The sequence below is a fragment of the Pieris rapae genome, chromosome 6 (genome assembly GCF_905147795.1).
Source record: "Pieris rapae chromosome 6, ilPieRapa1.1, whole genome shotgun sequence".
Classification (NCBI taxonomy): Eukaryota; Metazoa; Arthropoda; class Insecta; order Lepidoptera; family Pieridae; genus Pieris; species Pieris rapae.
Window position 1 is genome coordinate 1438768 of NC_059514.1, and position 15256 is coordinate 1454023.

Genomic DNA, 15256 nt, shown 5'->3' on the forward strand with positions numbered 1-15256 from the left:
GCATTTTGGACTTTTTAAGAGCGATATTTAATAAGCCACAAACAGGATCACAGTTCTAATTAATACGACATGTTTCCAAATTCGCTGTCATCCCTTAAATTACATCGATATAAAGGTTAATAATAATAATTTATGGCCATGAACTATGATTTCATACCAAACGTATACGAGGCTCATGTTGTATTGAAAACTATTTCCAGAACTTCTCAATTACACGTATTGAGGGACGACAATAAAATCCCGATTCGATAGAAACAAACAGTAATACCTATCATTAATTATTCTGAACTTATCAGATCGTTACTCTGAAAACGGTTATAACATAAAATTATCAAAACCAGTATTAAATATGACAGTTTATATTTTATAATTACTTTGTGGAACCAGCTGCCGACTGAAGTATTTCCGAATAAATTCGACTTAGGGTCCTTCAAGAAAAGAGCGTACCAATTCTTAAAAGGACGACAACGCACTCGCGAGCCCTCTGGCATTGAGTGTCCATGGGCGGCGGTATCACTTAACATCAGGTGAGCCTCCTGCCCGTTTCCCCCTGTTCTATAAAAAAAAATCCTATGAAACGCCACAATCACACAACATACAAGACTAAAGCTAAAGTGTTATAGAAATATGATTATCGAATACTTTCGTACCCAGTAACGGGAGGGTTCAGGGGGTTGTAATGAGGCCGTCTAGACGCTGGAACACAATACAGCCTTTGCATTTCAAGTCTTGAAGACTTTTAATACGTTTGGAAATTGCGATTGGAACAAATGGTTCCTCTTTGAGAACAATGCCGATTCCTATTAACATCTTCGCTGGATTAATTACAATAGTAACAGTAGTTCTTTTTTCTATTACTCACATAAGAGTTTTTTATCACAGTCCGAGAAAGATTTAATAAAGCAGGACTGTATATATACCACATATATTACAATGATAATTTTCGGAATTTGGAGGCCCTGGCCAAAAAAGGACACGCAGATATCTAGGAATGAATGAGAGAGAAATATAAATGTGTTTAAGTGTAAAAATATCTGAACTAAAAGGCTGTTATAATCATTATTATCATTATTTATCTTAATTTATAATAAATATAAGGAAAATTCTACTGTAGTTAATTTAAACATAAAAAACGTGAAAAAGAAAATGAATCAGATGTAATTGCGAGATAAAAAAGCGTCGGTGGCGAAGTTAAAAGGTAGTGGCGAGACGATTTCGTGATTCAATTCGACTTAAAACCTCCCTTCATAAAATTGGAGCAATCTGGAGATAAGACTTTGTTTAAGTCGGTTCCACGAATATAAATGATCTAGGACAAATTATACGACAGCCTATATGGCTCAGTGGTTTATTTTAAGGTGTAGTTCCCGAAACAACAGTTCAGACGAATCGTCGATGACCAGTCCCTAACGCGGTAAATGCGGATAACTATTCGAATTAATACCTGCAGCTGAGTTGCATCATCATCAAGGCAGAAGACGAAATATCACCCACATCACCTCGACGTCCGTCGTTCCGCAACTGAGCGTTTTCTAAAGCAGTATTTGCCCCTCACCAGCAGTATGTGGAACCAGATGCCCACTGAAGTATTTCCGAACTAATTCCACTTAGGGTTCTTCGAGAAAAGAACATACCAATTAACAGGCCGGCAACGAAATCGCCAGCCGTCTGACATTAAAATGTCCATGGGCACTAAACCTAACTTAACATGAGATGAGTCTACCGACCGTTTGCCATCTGTTATAGAAGAAAAGAGGTCAAGAAAAATATCCTAACATGATCAACAATAGATTAATAAGATCAGCAATTGTCAAAAACTGATTTGGAGATGCAGTTACCTAACACAATCAAAAAACATTAAATATAATTAAATATAATTATATTTTCTACGAGTATTTTATCGTCGAATTTATAAAATACAATATCATATTAAATAAATTAAGTATAATTTATTAATGTTAAGAATAAAATTACCAGAGAAATCACAATCACGTGTCACAACCACAACTCATTGTTAATTACAAAGATAAATTCAATTTTTATTCTTTCCTGTATCTATCTCGCTCATACTCGCTATGAAAACTGAGACATATAAATTGAAAACATAATTGTATAAGCAAGTAAATTCACCTTGGCAAGGTGACAAACTGGTTCAATACTTGAAAAAATAATCGGTAAATATTACTGATCATGTTCCAGTAGACAATCAAGTACATCAGGTTTTAAATTAATGACAATTAATTCTAATAAGCCGCACAATTGTTCAAGTGATCGGGTTTTCCATAAACCTATGAAGGGTTGTTAAAATGGTAGAATATCGACTGATGAATACTGACTGATAAAACTAAAAAACTAAACTTACATTGAACGCAAGAGGACAACTAATCGCTCGGTCAAACAAATCGAAGGTTTATGTATCTGTTCGGTGATCATTTCTGATTCTGTTCTTAACACAAACTCGTCGATTTTTTGTGTCTAAGGCACGCCGGTTTTCTACTTCCTACTTAAGTAGCGATTAACTATTAAGACGCACATGGGGTAAAAGACCATTGGTCGAATAGCGATCGTCCTACAAATCTCAATGATTATGATTGTCGTATATCACTAGAACAACACTGCTGTCTCAAAAAGCATACTTTAATCTTACAGCATATATATATATATATATATATATATATATATATATATATATTATAAGACAATATAGAAAGGCGAAACAGATAACATAGATAAACTAATTTATATGGAACGGAAACTAAGTAAGTACATTAATAGACATACTACATTGAAAAGACACAAGAGAAAACTGAAATTTAACATTTGATTTTATAAAGTATTATCGAGAAATTATTATATTAATTACATTACTTTGGTAGTAAGAGAAAAATATGTAATATTCGTAAATAATCTTGTCATAATGTCACAAAATTTGTCTGACTGAAATATGAACTTTATTGGCAGCGGGGGCATCTCTTACTAATTCAATCGAATATATACAAATTATATTTCAAATCAATATTACGTATGCAACATATATGGTCTGGCACCGCAAAGCCGTGATAAGTCGACCGCTTTTAAATCGTTATTATGACCACACTTTATAGCCACGCTATATCAACCGCACGGGCAAAACCCACGGAATTAATGCAGAAATTTTAATCAACGAATACAAACAAATTTGATTCGATCACGCACGATACATTAGACGCTATCTAACTATAAAAACAGATAAAACATGAGCCAGTGTCAAAAATGACGTATAATGTACACGCGTTAGAAAGTGATCCTTCGTTGGCGTATGGACTACTAAAATGCAGTAGTGATTAACGATATATATTAAAATTAATCAAAAAGATTTTATTGAAATAAATAAATTGTTAGTAAATACTATCACAGTCGTATATGAAATTGATTTAAAAACACCATAATAATATTTATTTATTCACACTGTTTAATTGTACTGTTACGAAATACGTGCTCTAAATATAAAAATACTAGAATATACAACTTGAACATAGTTATCGATTTCCATGCCACCTAGACCTAATTTTACGATGTCATCTCATCATTTCCTCCATCGCGCCAAAAGAACTTCAATATTTTATAAACTGTCTACATAAAGTCTTCATTGAACATTACGATCTTAACTTACTTAAGACTTAAAAGTAATTTAAAACCAACCTGATTTACTACAGAGCATATTTAATATAAGAAAGTCTAACGTGTCATATAAGTAAATATAGAGTATGTATATATACTTATTTGAATCTATATAATCGATATTTTTATATTATGATTGATGAGGCTTTGATTTTTAGGTCTAACACTTGCCGGTTTTCACGATGCCTTCCTTAACCGTACGAGAAATCGGTCTATGCACTTGATTAAAATGCACATAATAATTACTACAGTTGAGAAAGTACGTCACGTCACTCATCTTAGGATTGATATTATTTGTATCTCCAAATTATCAATGGTACATATCATAATTTACAATAATTTTATGACTTTCTAACCTATATATGATATATTTCAATCGAAACTATAAACTAGACGTACTTAATCTAGTCTAAAGTCTAACAAAGCAGCATTATTGTCGATTGGGCTATTCATTACAAGTTTAGAGAATTTACGTACTGTGACAATTCAAAAAACAATTTCGACTTACGATCCTCCAAGAAAAGAGCCTACCACTTCTTAAAAGGCCGACAAAGCACTCGCGAGCCCTCTGGCATTGAGAGTGTCAGTGGGCGGCGGTATCACTTAACAACAGGTGAGCCACCTGCCCGTTTGCCCCTGTTCTATTAAAAAAACAGCAAGAAACGTTACCATTATGTTCTCTGCACCAATTACTCGTTATCATATAAAGTAATGCAATAAACACTCAATATCGCCAAAGTAAATATTAGACGAGTAATCAACAATTTCCTTTGCGAACCGTTAGCGTAATTTCAGTAACAAGGGGCAACCTCAAACCAACTTGACTCAACAAAAAATTCCTACTTCTGAACAAAATTTTAGACATCTTTCAAATCGAAAAATTGATTGTCCAAATTGCTGTGTTTAATCTAGCTGAGTATGAAGACTTGTGAATGAACATAAGTTGTCTATAGATACTTATTCTCCTTCTTTTAGTTTTTTCGTGTTGTTATGCTTAGTTCTTGACCTCAGATGCCTATCTAATAGGTAAGATATAAGTACATGATCAGCCTTCTGTGCTTAACACATGCAGTTGAATTTAGGGACAAAGTTGCCTTACGATGTTTCCCTTCACCGTTCCAGGAAATGTTATATGCGCACATAGAAGAAAGTCCATTGGTGCAGGTATGAGAATCTGCTCTCGTTCTTATCTTAAAAAAAATATATTTTATTATACTATACTTTTATAATGCCTGTTATGTTATCTTGTAAGATATGCCTTATATATAACGTTATTATAATCACTATTTATAATTCACTGCTGTCCGACCAACAAACAAATAATATCGATAACTAATTGCTTCTAATTAGTATTGTTACAAATTTAACAGTAATTTGAAAACTTGCATTTCACTTTGGCAGCAGATTTCGGATTTTAACTTGAACTTGTTTTTGAACTTTGGTATCTGTTCTATTATAATAATTAATAAAAATGTTTGAAGATTTTAGGTCTGTCATTAATTAATATAACAAAGTTCTTAAGAATGCAGACAGTTTTGGCCAATCATACTTGCCATAGTTTAGGTACTCCAAATTGTTCATTTAAGTCTAATATATTTCAATATTAAGCCGTCCCATGGCCACCTATAACGCGAATTTGTTACAAACTATTAAAGAGGTTTAACTATATAGTGTAAACTATAGTATTACAATTTTACTTGCACACAAAAGACTGAGGCTTTCCGAGGTTCATCTTCTTTTTGCGTTCTCATCTGATAAAGGCTGAAGCATTTAAATTCGAGACACGTGCGGCGGACTATTAAATAAGTGGCTCAACTAACTCCGCATAGTCACGCGATGGAGCGACAGTAGGCTTCTAAGAATCTGTTACCTGCTCGCCGACTAGAAAGAATAGTTGAGTTACGTGTCCATAATTGCATGTCTTGATTGAACGCTGTAACCGTATTATGTTTAAATCACGTCATAATGTCACAATAAACTTCATGCATGAGTCTTCCCGTACAATATTATGACAACTTTTCCCTAATGAGCCCGTTAAGTTTAGGAAATATTTCAATTGTCACAAAAACACCTTTTACCCACGGTTCGTTATTTTTATATCTTTATAATTAGAAGTATTCAAGCATCAGAATTATAACAATAGCTATAATTCACTTTTATTTAAATATATTATCATAATTAAATCAATATTATTAGCTATTGATTATTATTAGTTCCTGCCCGTTTGCCCCCTGTTCTATAAAAAAAAAGTTATTTGCACATATTAATTTTAATATTTCTATGTTAAGGGAGTATATACAAACTAAATCCAATTCGTACGTACGATTGCAGTTTACAATTGCATTATGTGTATGGTCTTTTTGAAAGTATTAAATAAAATATATGTTTTAATAAATACTACTGAAAATTCAGAACAAAGCACAGATGTCGAAAACAGCAACGCAGCAGGCTGTGCCACGAGCCGTTACCGAAAATATTCCTTCTGTTGCCAAATATATTTCAATTTTGCACTAGGCAATGCTAAAATGTTAACTTACAATTCTGTTATTCGTAATTTAATTAGATTTAAGCAGCCAAAAATATGCTTTGCTATCTGATATTCTGGTAGGTTGCCTTGTTTTCTGACGACTCAGTTACTATAAGTTTCCGATTACCGAAATTATATAATATATATACGTTCATTTTTTAGTGAATAGAATAGTAGTAGAAAGTGAATGACCGAAACCAACTGATAACTGCTACTAATCCGTGCAATAGTGACCTTTAGTGGCCATTGTATGCTCCAAAGCGATAGATTTCTTCTCTGATTGAGAAGGACTAAGACAAGACACTTACTCTGAATGGTGCAGGGAAGAGCGAAGAGTTGTCTGGGGGCTCTGACGTATGGGCGTGCGACATTTGATGGGCGCGCGCCTGCCGCTCGCGCTCCCTGTCACGCTCACGGTCACGCGTGTCACGGGCGTCGCGGGATTCACGGGCGTCACGGGCGTCGCGCTCGCGACCCGACCACGTCGCGCCACCCGCGCCCCCCGCGCCGCCCGACGCCCCGCCCCGATCCCACTTGTCGTACCTGAAACAACCAGATACATCATTTAATTAAATGAAACAATTCAAAACACTTATTAATATCTAATTTTAATCACAGAACAATTCTTGTAATCCAAAACTACCACCGGATAATTAAAAATGCCATAGAGAAATATCAAGAGATATTTTAAACATTCCTAGATCTGAGTAACAAAATTCTACTTCCGGTCCCTTTAAACTTTTTAATCTATTCCGATTTAAGATTCTATTTTGATATTAAACTATTATTATATACAGGAGATTCCTATTATAACTGAAAGCGTTTTTATATGTGATATAAATCCGATTGAAGCGATACGGCGTCGACATTTACTCGTGTTATAAATCTCGTTCGTATTGCTATTTGATGCGAGGATATATGGACCGGTAGATATTGCATTTTGAAATAGATAATTCCATCGATTTCATATTCCATTCTATTCCAATATGATTAAACGGTAATTTCAAGTTTATTGACACAAAAACATACTTCACGTGAAAAGGAATAAATATCCTCGGTTCTAAGAAAAAAATATAATAACCTTATCATTTATAACTGTAAATTAGCGGATATGACCCAACGTCGGTTTCTTTTTAAGTATAAGTATTTGTGGTTCTTATCTTGCGCCCGCGTCGGACGAATACGCTTGTTTGTATTGGGCAATGTTCTGTATGCCACTTCCTTCGTGAGTGGGTGGTCTACTTAACCGTGAACCCTTTAATTAATCCTAAGTTACGTCTCACGACAACACTAACATTATAGAGATAAATGTTTTGTTATTGATTCTAAATATTTTCATGTTAAGAAAAATTATGAAATAAATACATAATATACCTAAAATCTAACCTTACTTATGTATTTAATTATAAGTAATAATAATAAATATCGTGTCTAGAAATCAACAACAACTCTGTGGGCATCTAAAATACGGTCTAGAACGTTTTCGGATTTGTTAGCCTAGGGCAGGCTCTTTCTGATGAGCAGAGGATGCCCTGTAACCCCAAGATGGGGCAGGGGCGTCTTGAGCCTCGTATTTCACCTCGCTCCAAGTCTTTCCGACTCTCTTTGCCTCATCTGCAACTGTACGGCGTCAGATTTGGCAAGACGGCGACGCTTCCGCTTTCCTTGAGGGTTCCAATGAAGCCTGCTTGGTAATATGATTGGGATCCATATTGGGAATATATGGAATTCGGAGTGTATGGCATATCTATTTCCATTTACAACTCGGCTAATCGGACTAGAGTCTAAAAAACTGAGCTTCCAGAGGAATTTGAAAGATATCAGGGATACCCTTTAAATATATCATAGTAAACAAAGTCCAATTATGCTGTCTGCAGTCCACTAGCCATAAATGTAAAATGTTTGTTACTGTTTTCGTAGACATAAGTAATTATTAGCGACAATTAACGACAGTCACGATCCACAGCTCGAGTATTCGTGACTCGGTGAAGTTTTCATTAAACAAGTTCTGTCGGCGCCAGCATGCTGCTCCTTTAATGGATTTCAACCAAATAGTGAAACGGGATGTCATCTGGATACATATGTAATTCATGCTTGATTTAAAAAAAAGGTTTTCTTACTCGGATTAATTATTACTATTTCCTCTTTGTCTAAACAATGTCATTAAGCTGTGATGAAGAGAGACAGTATAGTACTTTAGAATTCACGAATACATGTAGAAAGCTCGTTACCTGATATGTTCAATAAAAGAGTGAAATCGATATATAATTTGTAATTTATAATAAATGCCGGTTTAACAAAAGGCCGACAACGCACAATCGCCCTTTATAGGAACTACTACCGTGGTTTTAGAGGGTCACCCATGAATAACAGAGTTTCTGGTGTGGGTAGAGTCCCATATTTCTCGGGGATAAGGAATGTAGAAGAAGGAGGGAAGGAGGGGGGGATATTTCACCTCGGGTACCAAAAAAAAGGTAGGATTACTTCTGTCATCGTTCATACCTCAATAAATAGAAATCTCTATAAACTAAAGTTCTTATATTGCGTGCCTTCTCACCCTCTCTTACAAATTGAATGTCATGGATATTACTTAAGATCAGGTCAGTCTCCTTGATTGTCTATATTGTGATATTCAAATACATTTCTTCTCCTATCGATTTGGTCATAAATAACAGAAATATTTCAAACAACCGCGGCCGTGCCGAAACCACGAACAACCATTTAACACATTTACGTTCAAATCAAAACATTCAAAAATAGTTTTCGTGTTTTGTATACGAGAAATGAACATTGAAAATCAATTTGGTATTAGAGCCGTAATCTTATGTGATGTTATGTGTAACCTACGTATATTTTCTTTGGTGTTAATTTTTTTTTAAAACTACCAATTTAATAATTTTGATTTATAAAATCTAAATCCTAATAAATTTTCATCTCTGGGGTCCTGTTTGAGTAATACATATATAAAGTACAATACTCAAGTACCCACTGGCTTACTCGCTTGAGATCTGGGTGAATACCACATTGATCATTCGATAACTGTGGAGCCGCAGCTTAAGGATATTGACTGAGCTATCTCGATATCTCAAAGGCTACATGTATATGTATGAGTCTAGACAAGCTTACTACTTAACCCGTGCGATAGGTTCTATTATACATGCGATGACACGCCACGAATGATTTAAATTCCACCGCTGAAACAGTTGATTTATTTTACGAATCATAAATCTAATCTTTCTTCAAAATGATTACAGATTAGATAAAGAGACACTGTGATTTACTAAGATAAGTTGTTAAAGACACATTTGAATGAAATTAAACTTCATACAATTGGTTACCTATCTAACCTTTTTTATAGTCGTCTATATAAACACTTCTTAACCATAACTGATCACAAAGAAATTAAAATAAAATATTAATAAATCAGCGGCGGTACAGCCCTACTTAGGGCCTCTCATTTGTCAATCTAATAGGCAAGTAGGTGATTACCCTCCAACTATCCATAGACAAGAGTCGCACGCTAGAGCCACTAGAGCTCACACTGCTCAAAATCACGAAGTAATTACTGAAAACATTAATTCACATTTGTGTGGTAATTTAAAATGCTTATTTAAACGTAAAACCTTCAAACTATCTCCTTATCACTCTTGTTCAGTTTGAATATAAATAAACGTGACAGAACATGTTTAACACTCAAATTTATTCCTCAATATACTTTTGGTATCAAATAAAAGAACACTTTTTAAGTTTCAATAAATTTATAAGTCAAACATAATCCTTATGTACTCAATTATTCATTATTCATCGCAGATTATTCCATACGAAAAACAATACCAATTCAGCTGTGCTGTGGGAAATGACTGGAGATAGCAAAGCCGAAATTTTGCAATTTTTAATAAGGATCGTTTCTCTATTTTTGCAAACTTTGCCTCTCAATTACGCCGTCTCTGCAAGCGAGGTAATCGTCTACAGAACACTTTATACACAGATACTATAGTACTTAAATCGGTTCCAATGAAATTCAAATGTTTTTAAAGTCAAACGATTACTAAAAATCAAGGTAATTAAGGTGAAAAATAAACAAATTCAATTAAGTTTAGCAATTTAGGATTAAAAAATCTTATTTTTCGTCTTAAGTTTTTGTAGTACGAAGCTTAATGACAAGTATCAGCCTTGGTTACTGTAATTAGGCAAATTAACTTTTTCTATCTGATTATATAACTAGCAACGAGCTGTATATAAATCGCTTAGCTAGAAAACGTTTCAATTTTGTGTATAACTCGATAAATATTTAAAAGGCCGGCAACGCAAACGCGAACCATTGGCACTGAACCACCATGAGCGGCGGTATAACTTAACATCGAATGAGCCACCTGCCCGTTAGCTCCTTTTAAAAAAATCACGATCGGATTGGTTTGACAGCTTATTAAATATATAAATCTTGCCGCAGATCAAAACAAATGCCTTAACAGAAAGTATCTATTAAACTAAGATGAGCCCAATATCCGGAAATTAGATACCCGATTGCAAACTTATCTGGTCTCCTATCTTATCCGGACAGCGGTAGAAGTCAAGTTCATGGGTTTTGTGAGAGCGCCTATATGCCCGCCTGATGGTCCACCGCCCACAAAATGCCAAAGGCATATCAGAAGCGTACCAATAAAGCTTACTTCCCACCACGTTTTGTATCTAACAAATAGCACCACTATTTATTTGTTTAGCGGCACAGTTCGAAGCGAATAATTAATAGGCACCGAGCCTCAGGCGAAAGGTAATGCTTACTTGCACTTTATGAGAAATTAACCCAGTTCCCGGTTAAGCTTATTACGAATATTAATGTTAGAAGAAATCCTGTCAAACTCATACAAAGCTGTTATTTACCAAGGAAAATTAATACAGAAAAAGATTATTTTAATACAATTTTTATAACATAATTCATACCCAAAAATATACATAAATGATACAGAAATCTGAGGCCCAGGCCTAAAAAGGTTGTAGCGCCATTGATGTATTACTATGTTCTTCCATTTTCCAAACGTTTCTATTCATAACCCAAAAGTGATGATCAAATATCTATATTAGAAATTCAAATATAGTCATAATAACACAATTACACACGGCTAATACTAACAGTCAAACCGGTCTACGTGACACTTAACGCGCCAATAAATAAACTCACAATACAAACTCATTTCTCATAGACTGTCATAATAAATCGAAGAGAAAACATTAAGTAAATTATACTGGACTAATATTATTCAAGTCACGTTTAACTTTTTTAGCCAAACAAGATTATATAGTATTCGATTTCATTCTAAAAATAAATTCGAAATTCAAATAAACACTACGCCCTTCCACTGTATCAGATAAAGGTCTTTAGATATAGATTTTGATAAATTTTCATTTCTCTTTCGCTAATTTATGTTTGCTTAATATTTTGTTTCAAATTATGAGCCCTTTACCATCATTTTGATATAATATATATTTTAATAATGATGGAGTACTTCATACATTTTGTGTTCAACATAAATCCAAAGAAAACCAAGCTTGGTCTAAATTTCCACAAGTGATAACCAACGTTAAATATCTCTCTAAAAATTGCAATAGTAATATTTTTTCACAACCTCAATAAAAATATTCAAAAAGTATATAGAATTTATATAAAACCCGGTTCAAAAGCGGTCAAAACACGACTCGATTGATAACAGTCGCGACGCGTTGCGGTTCATAAATACTGCTAATATTTTACTAACATTTCAATGAAGGCTACATTTACACAAAGCTAACCGCAGCTTTTTCACTCAATTGAATGTCAAAAAGGCATTTATCGGACTAAAATGCGTTTAATTATAAAGTTTTATAATTAGAATTTAAATTTCAACCGTCCTAACGATTGCATGATTATCAAGAATAAAGGAACATTTTAAAATTACATTAGTTTATATACGATCTTATAATATCTAAAAATGACAGCATAAAAAGCTAACCATCCTCTTAGTTGGGGCCAGGTAGATAGTACCGATAACTCCAGAGCTGGTTCGTCGCTGCGTTCCTCGCTGAACTAAAAAGTATCGCAATACAGCGAGGAAATGCTGCCAGCGTTAAAGGTACACCCACAGGGATCAAACTATTTAAATTTCCTTTTTATTAATTTTACTATTACTATGTTAAGAATATTGTGATATTTGATGTATGTAATAAAGAGGAAACCTTGTCGATAGGAAAACGTTTTGTTTCCATTTTTTTATGTAATAGAAGGCCAACGGGCAGGAGGAAGTGATACAACCGCCCATGGCCACTCGCATTGCCAATCTTGGCTCGCAAGTTAGTTGCCAGCCTATCAAGAATTCGTACGCTCTTTTCTTGAATCACCCTAACTCGAATTAGTTCGGAAATACTTCAGTAGATAGCTGGCTCCAAAAACCGGTGGTGCGCGGCATAAACTGCCTTAGAAACCGCTTAGCTGTGGAACGAATAATAATAATAATAACTTAAGAATATCAAGTTGTCTTAGTTTTTTCGGTAATTAAAACTATAATATCCCTAAATTAATCTGATTCCTTTAAATTAAATTAACAATTTACTATAGGTATTGCTCCAAAAGCGTTCCGCATTTTAGGAATAACATTTCTCCGGTGCACAGTAAAATTGGAATTTCTTCACTCCAATTTTCTTTGTCCACTACTTTAGTTTGAGTACTTCTGACATTATATTACTCTTACGGCCGTCATTCCATTACATTACTTATTTGATTTCATTCATTATTTTTAAGTATTAAAAAACTTACAACTATTCAAAATTCAAAATTCAAAATTTATTTATTCATGTAGGTAACAATGTACACTTATGAACGTCAAAAAAAGAAATATTAAATGAATTTAATTTTACATTTACTGCCAGTTCTCAAATCAAGGGCGTAGAACGGAAGAGAAGAACTGGCAATAAACTCTCCGCCACTCTTTTTAATCGCCAAGTTTTTTTTTTACACAATGCTTGTAAGGAGCTGCAACCACTACACCATGTTCCATATGACATATTGAGTAATAAAGAATTAAAATAAAAAATTAAAAAAATTAAAAACAAAGATTTGTCCTCTATCAGCAGGAGGCATGGTGAAATAGGAGCACGCACTTACGTACTCGTGAGAACAACACGCAAAGACGTAGTATAAACAACTAATATCACCGCAAACACGAATTCAAGTACGACCAGTCACCACAAGTAGCACCCGTTCACGAGTATGACGCATGGCCAGCCATTGGCCCCCTCGCCATATTTTAGGGAGAGAGACAACCCGACGCATGGACGCCGCCACAAGCAATGACATTTGAGTGAGCATGACGATCCTTGAAATGTGCACTTGGCTACACAAGAAAATAGTAATAATACTAATTATACTGAAATAATTTGATACCACATGAATCACGGTTTGTTCCCACTTTACATTTAAAAAAGTCGTAGATGTCGACGATCGCCCCATAGTCTGAAAATGCAGCCGAGAGATTCTGTCGCGTTACCTATTTATACTGAAGCAATTCATATCCAAGCACTATGATCGTTTAAGTATTCATTTATATTATAATAGGCCTTAGCAAGCAGTTTTACTTTAGTGTACGATTTAAATTTATTTATGGACAATATTTGTATCTCACTAGGGATTTTGTTGAAAAAACGTATGCAATTGCCTTGGAAAGAATTACTCGTTTTATGCAGCCTTGTGGTTGGTGCACTAATTTTGTCTTTATTACGAGTACTATAATTATGGAAGCTACTATTCTTTTTAAAGATATCTATATTTTTCCGCACATACAAAATATTCTCATAAATGTATTGACTTGCCAAAGTTAAAATATTTAATTCCTTAAACTTATTTCGGACTGACTCCCGTGGGGACAACCCACAGATCGCTCTTATAGCCCGTTTTTGCACTACAAATATCGAACTAATGTCAGCGGCATTACCCCACAAAATAACACCATATGACATGATAATATTAAGTATACTGTCAATATAAAAATTTAAATGTCGTGTGTGTGTGTGTGTGAGATGTGTTAGCGGTCTAGTGATTGAATGCGATAATTTGGTGGGTATTTTATTTTAAGTAATAGTTCTGCTGTAAGTGGCAATGACTTCCAGGCAACACGAAGTAAAAGATCTTAAAAATAGCTTAATACACAAACATACAGTTATTACTACAAATCCTATATCGTCTATATATATGTAATATTATTTTAAAGAAAAAAAATGAGTCAAGTCAATAATAGTACCATTAATACCGTTACAGGCAACAAAAAACATATATATAAAATAACAAAATAATGAAATATTTATATTAAAAATAAAAATCATTGAAAAAGCATTCTTTAATACAACAATATTAAAGATCCCAGATAACACGCTTGACAAAAGGATCATCGGGCAACCGAACCCTTGTTCAATGTATGTACGGATTCCGTCTGGCTATCATCCAAATTCCTGCTTGAGACACTCGTGAACGCTTTTTACGTACTTCCATAAATTCTATCATACTGAGAACGCATTACATTTAACCGTATCGAACAAATTATTTTGTAGTATGATTCATGTTATAAACGCTTAGATAATAAGAATTTTTCAAAAAGCAAACATTACCAAGAAAAATAGGTATATTATAAATATTGTAATAAATGTAAAGCCTTCTAATAGGTTTGACATTCCAAGATCTTAGTAAAGCGGAGCACATATTAAATAAACACCGCCCATTACATTCAGTAACAATAGCCATCGTTACATTTATTTTAACAACTTAAATAGCTTATAACAAACAATGCATAACTTAAATGTGCTTCAACACCTTTTTGTATTTAATTAAACGGACACATCTTGAAGAACAAAAAAAAACCATGATCAATCTAACCGGTGCGGCACTCAGCCGTCACCCTCCTAGGTTCATCGACCGTTATCAAAGAGGCTGGGGGAATGTCGCTCCACGCACCCTTTTTAATAAATAACAATAATTACACGACACACGTTAAACTTCATTTCTTCATGGGATACCCCAAGGTACACATCTTGGACTTAATTTATTCC

At 34.2% G+C, this 15256-nt stretch overlaps 1 protein-coding gene across 9 annotated transcripts in view; it reads right to left on the reverse strand.

The window, feature by feature from the left end:
- Positions 1–15256, reverse strand: part of LOC110997378 (AF4/FMR2 family member 1) — a 178278-nt gene that overhangs the window by 69264 nt on the left and 93758 nt on the right. For all 9 annotated transcript variants that reach the window (XM_022265568.2, XM_022265542.2, XM_022265533.2 and 6 more), the window contains exon 3: positions 6496–6730. In XM_022265568.2, the coding sequence (XP_022121260.2) occupies positions 6496–6730 (235 nt within the window). The remainder of the gene's footprint in view (positions 1–6495; positions 6731–15256) is intronic.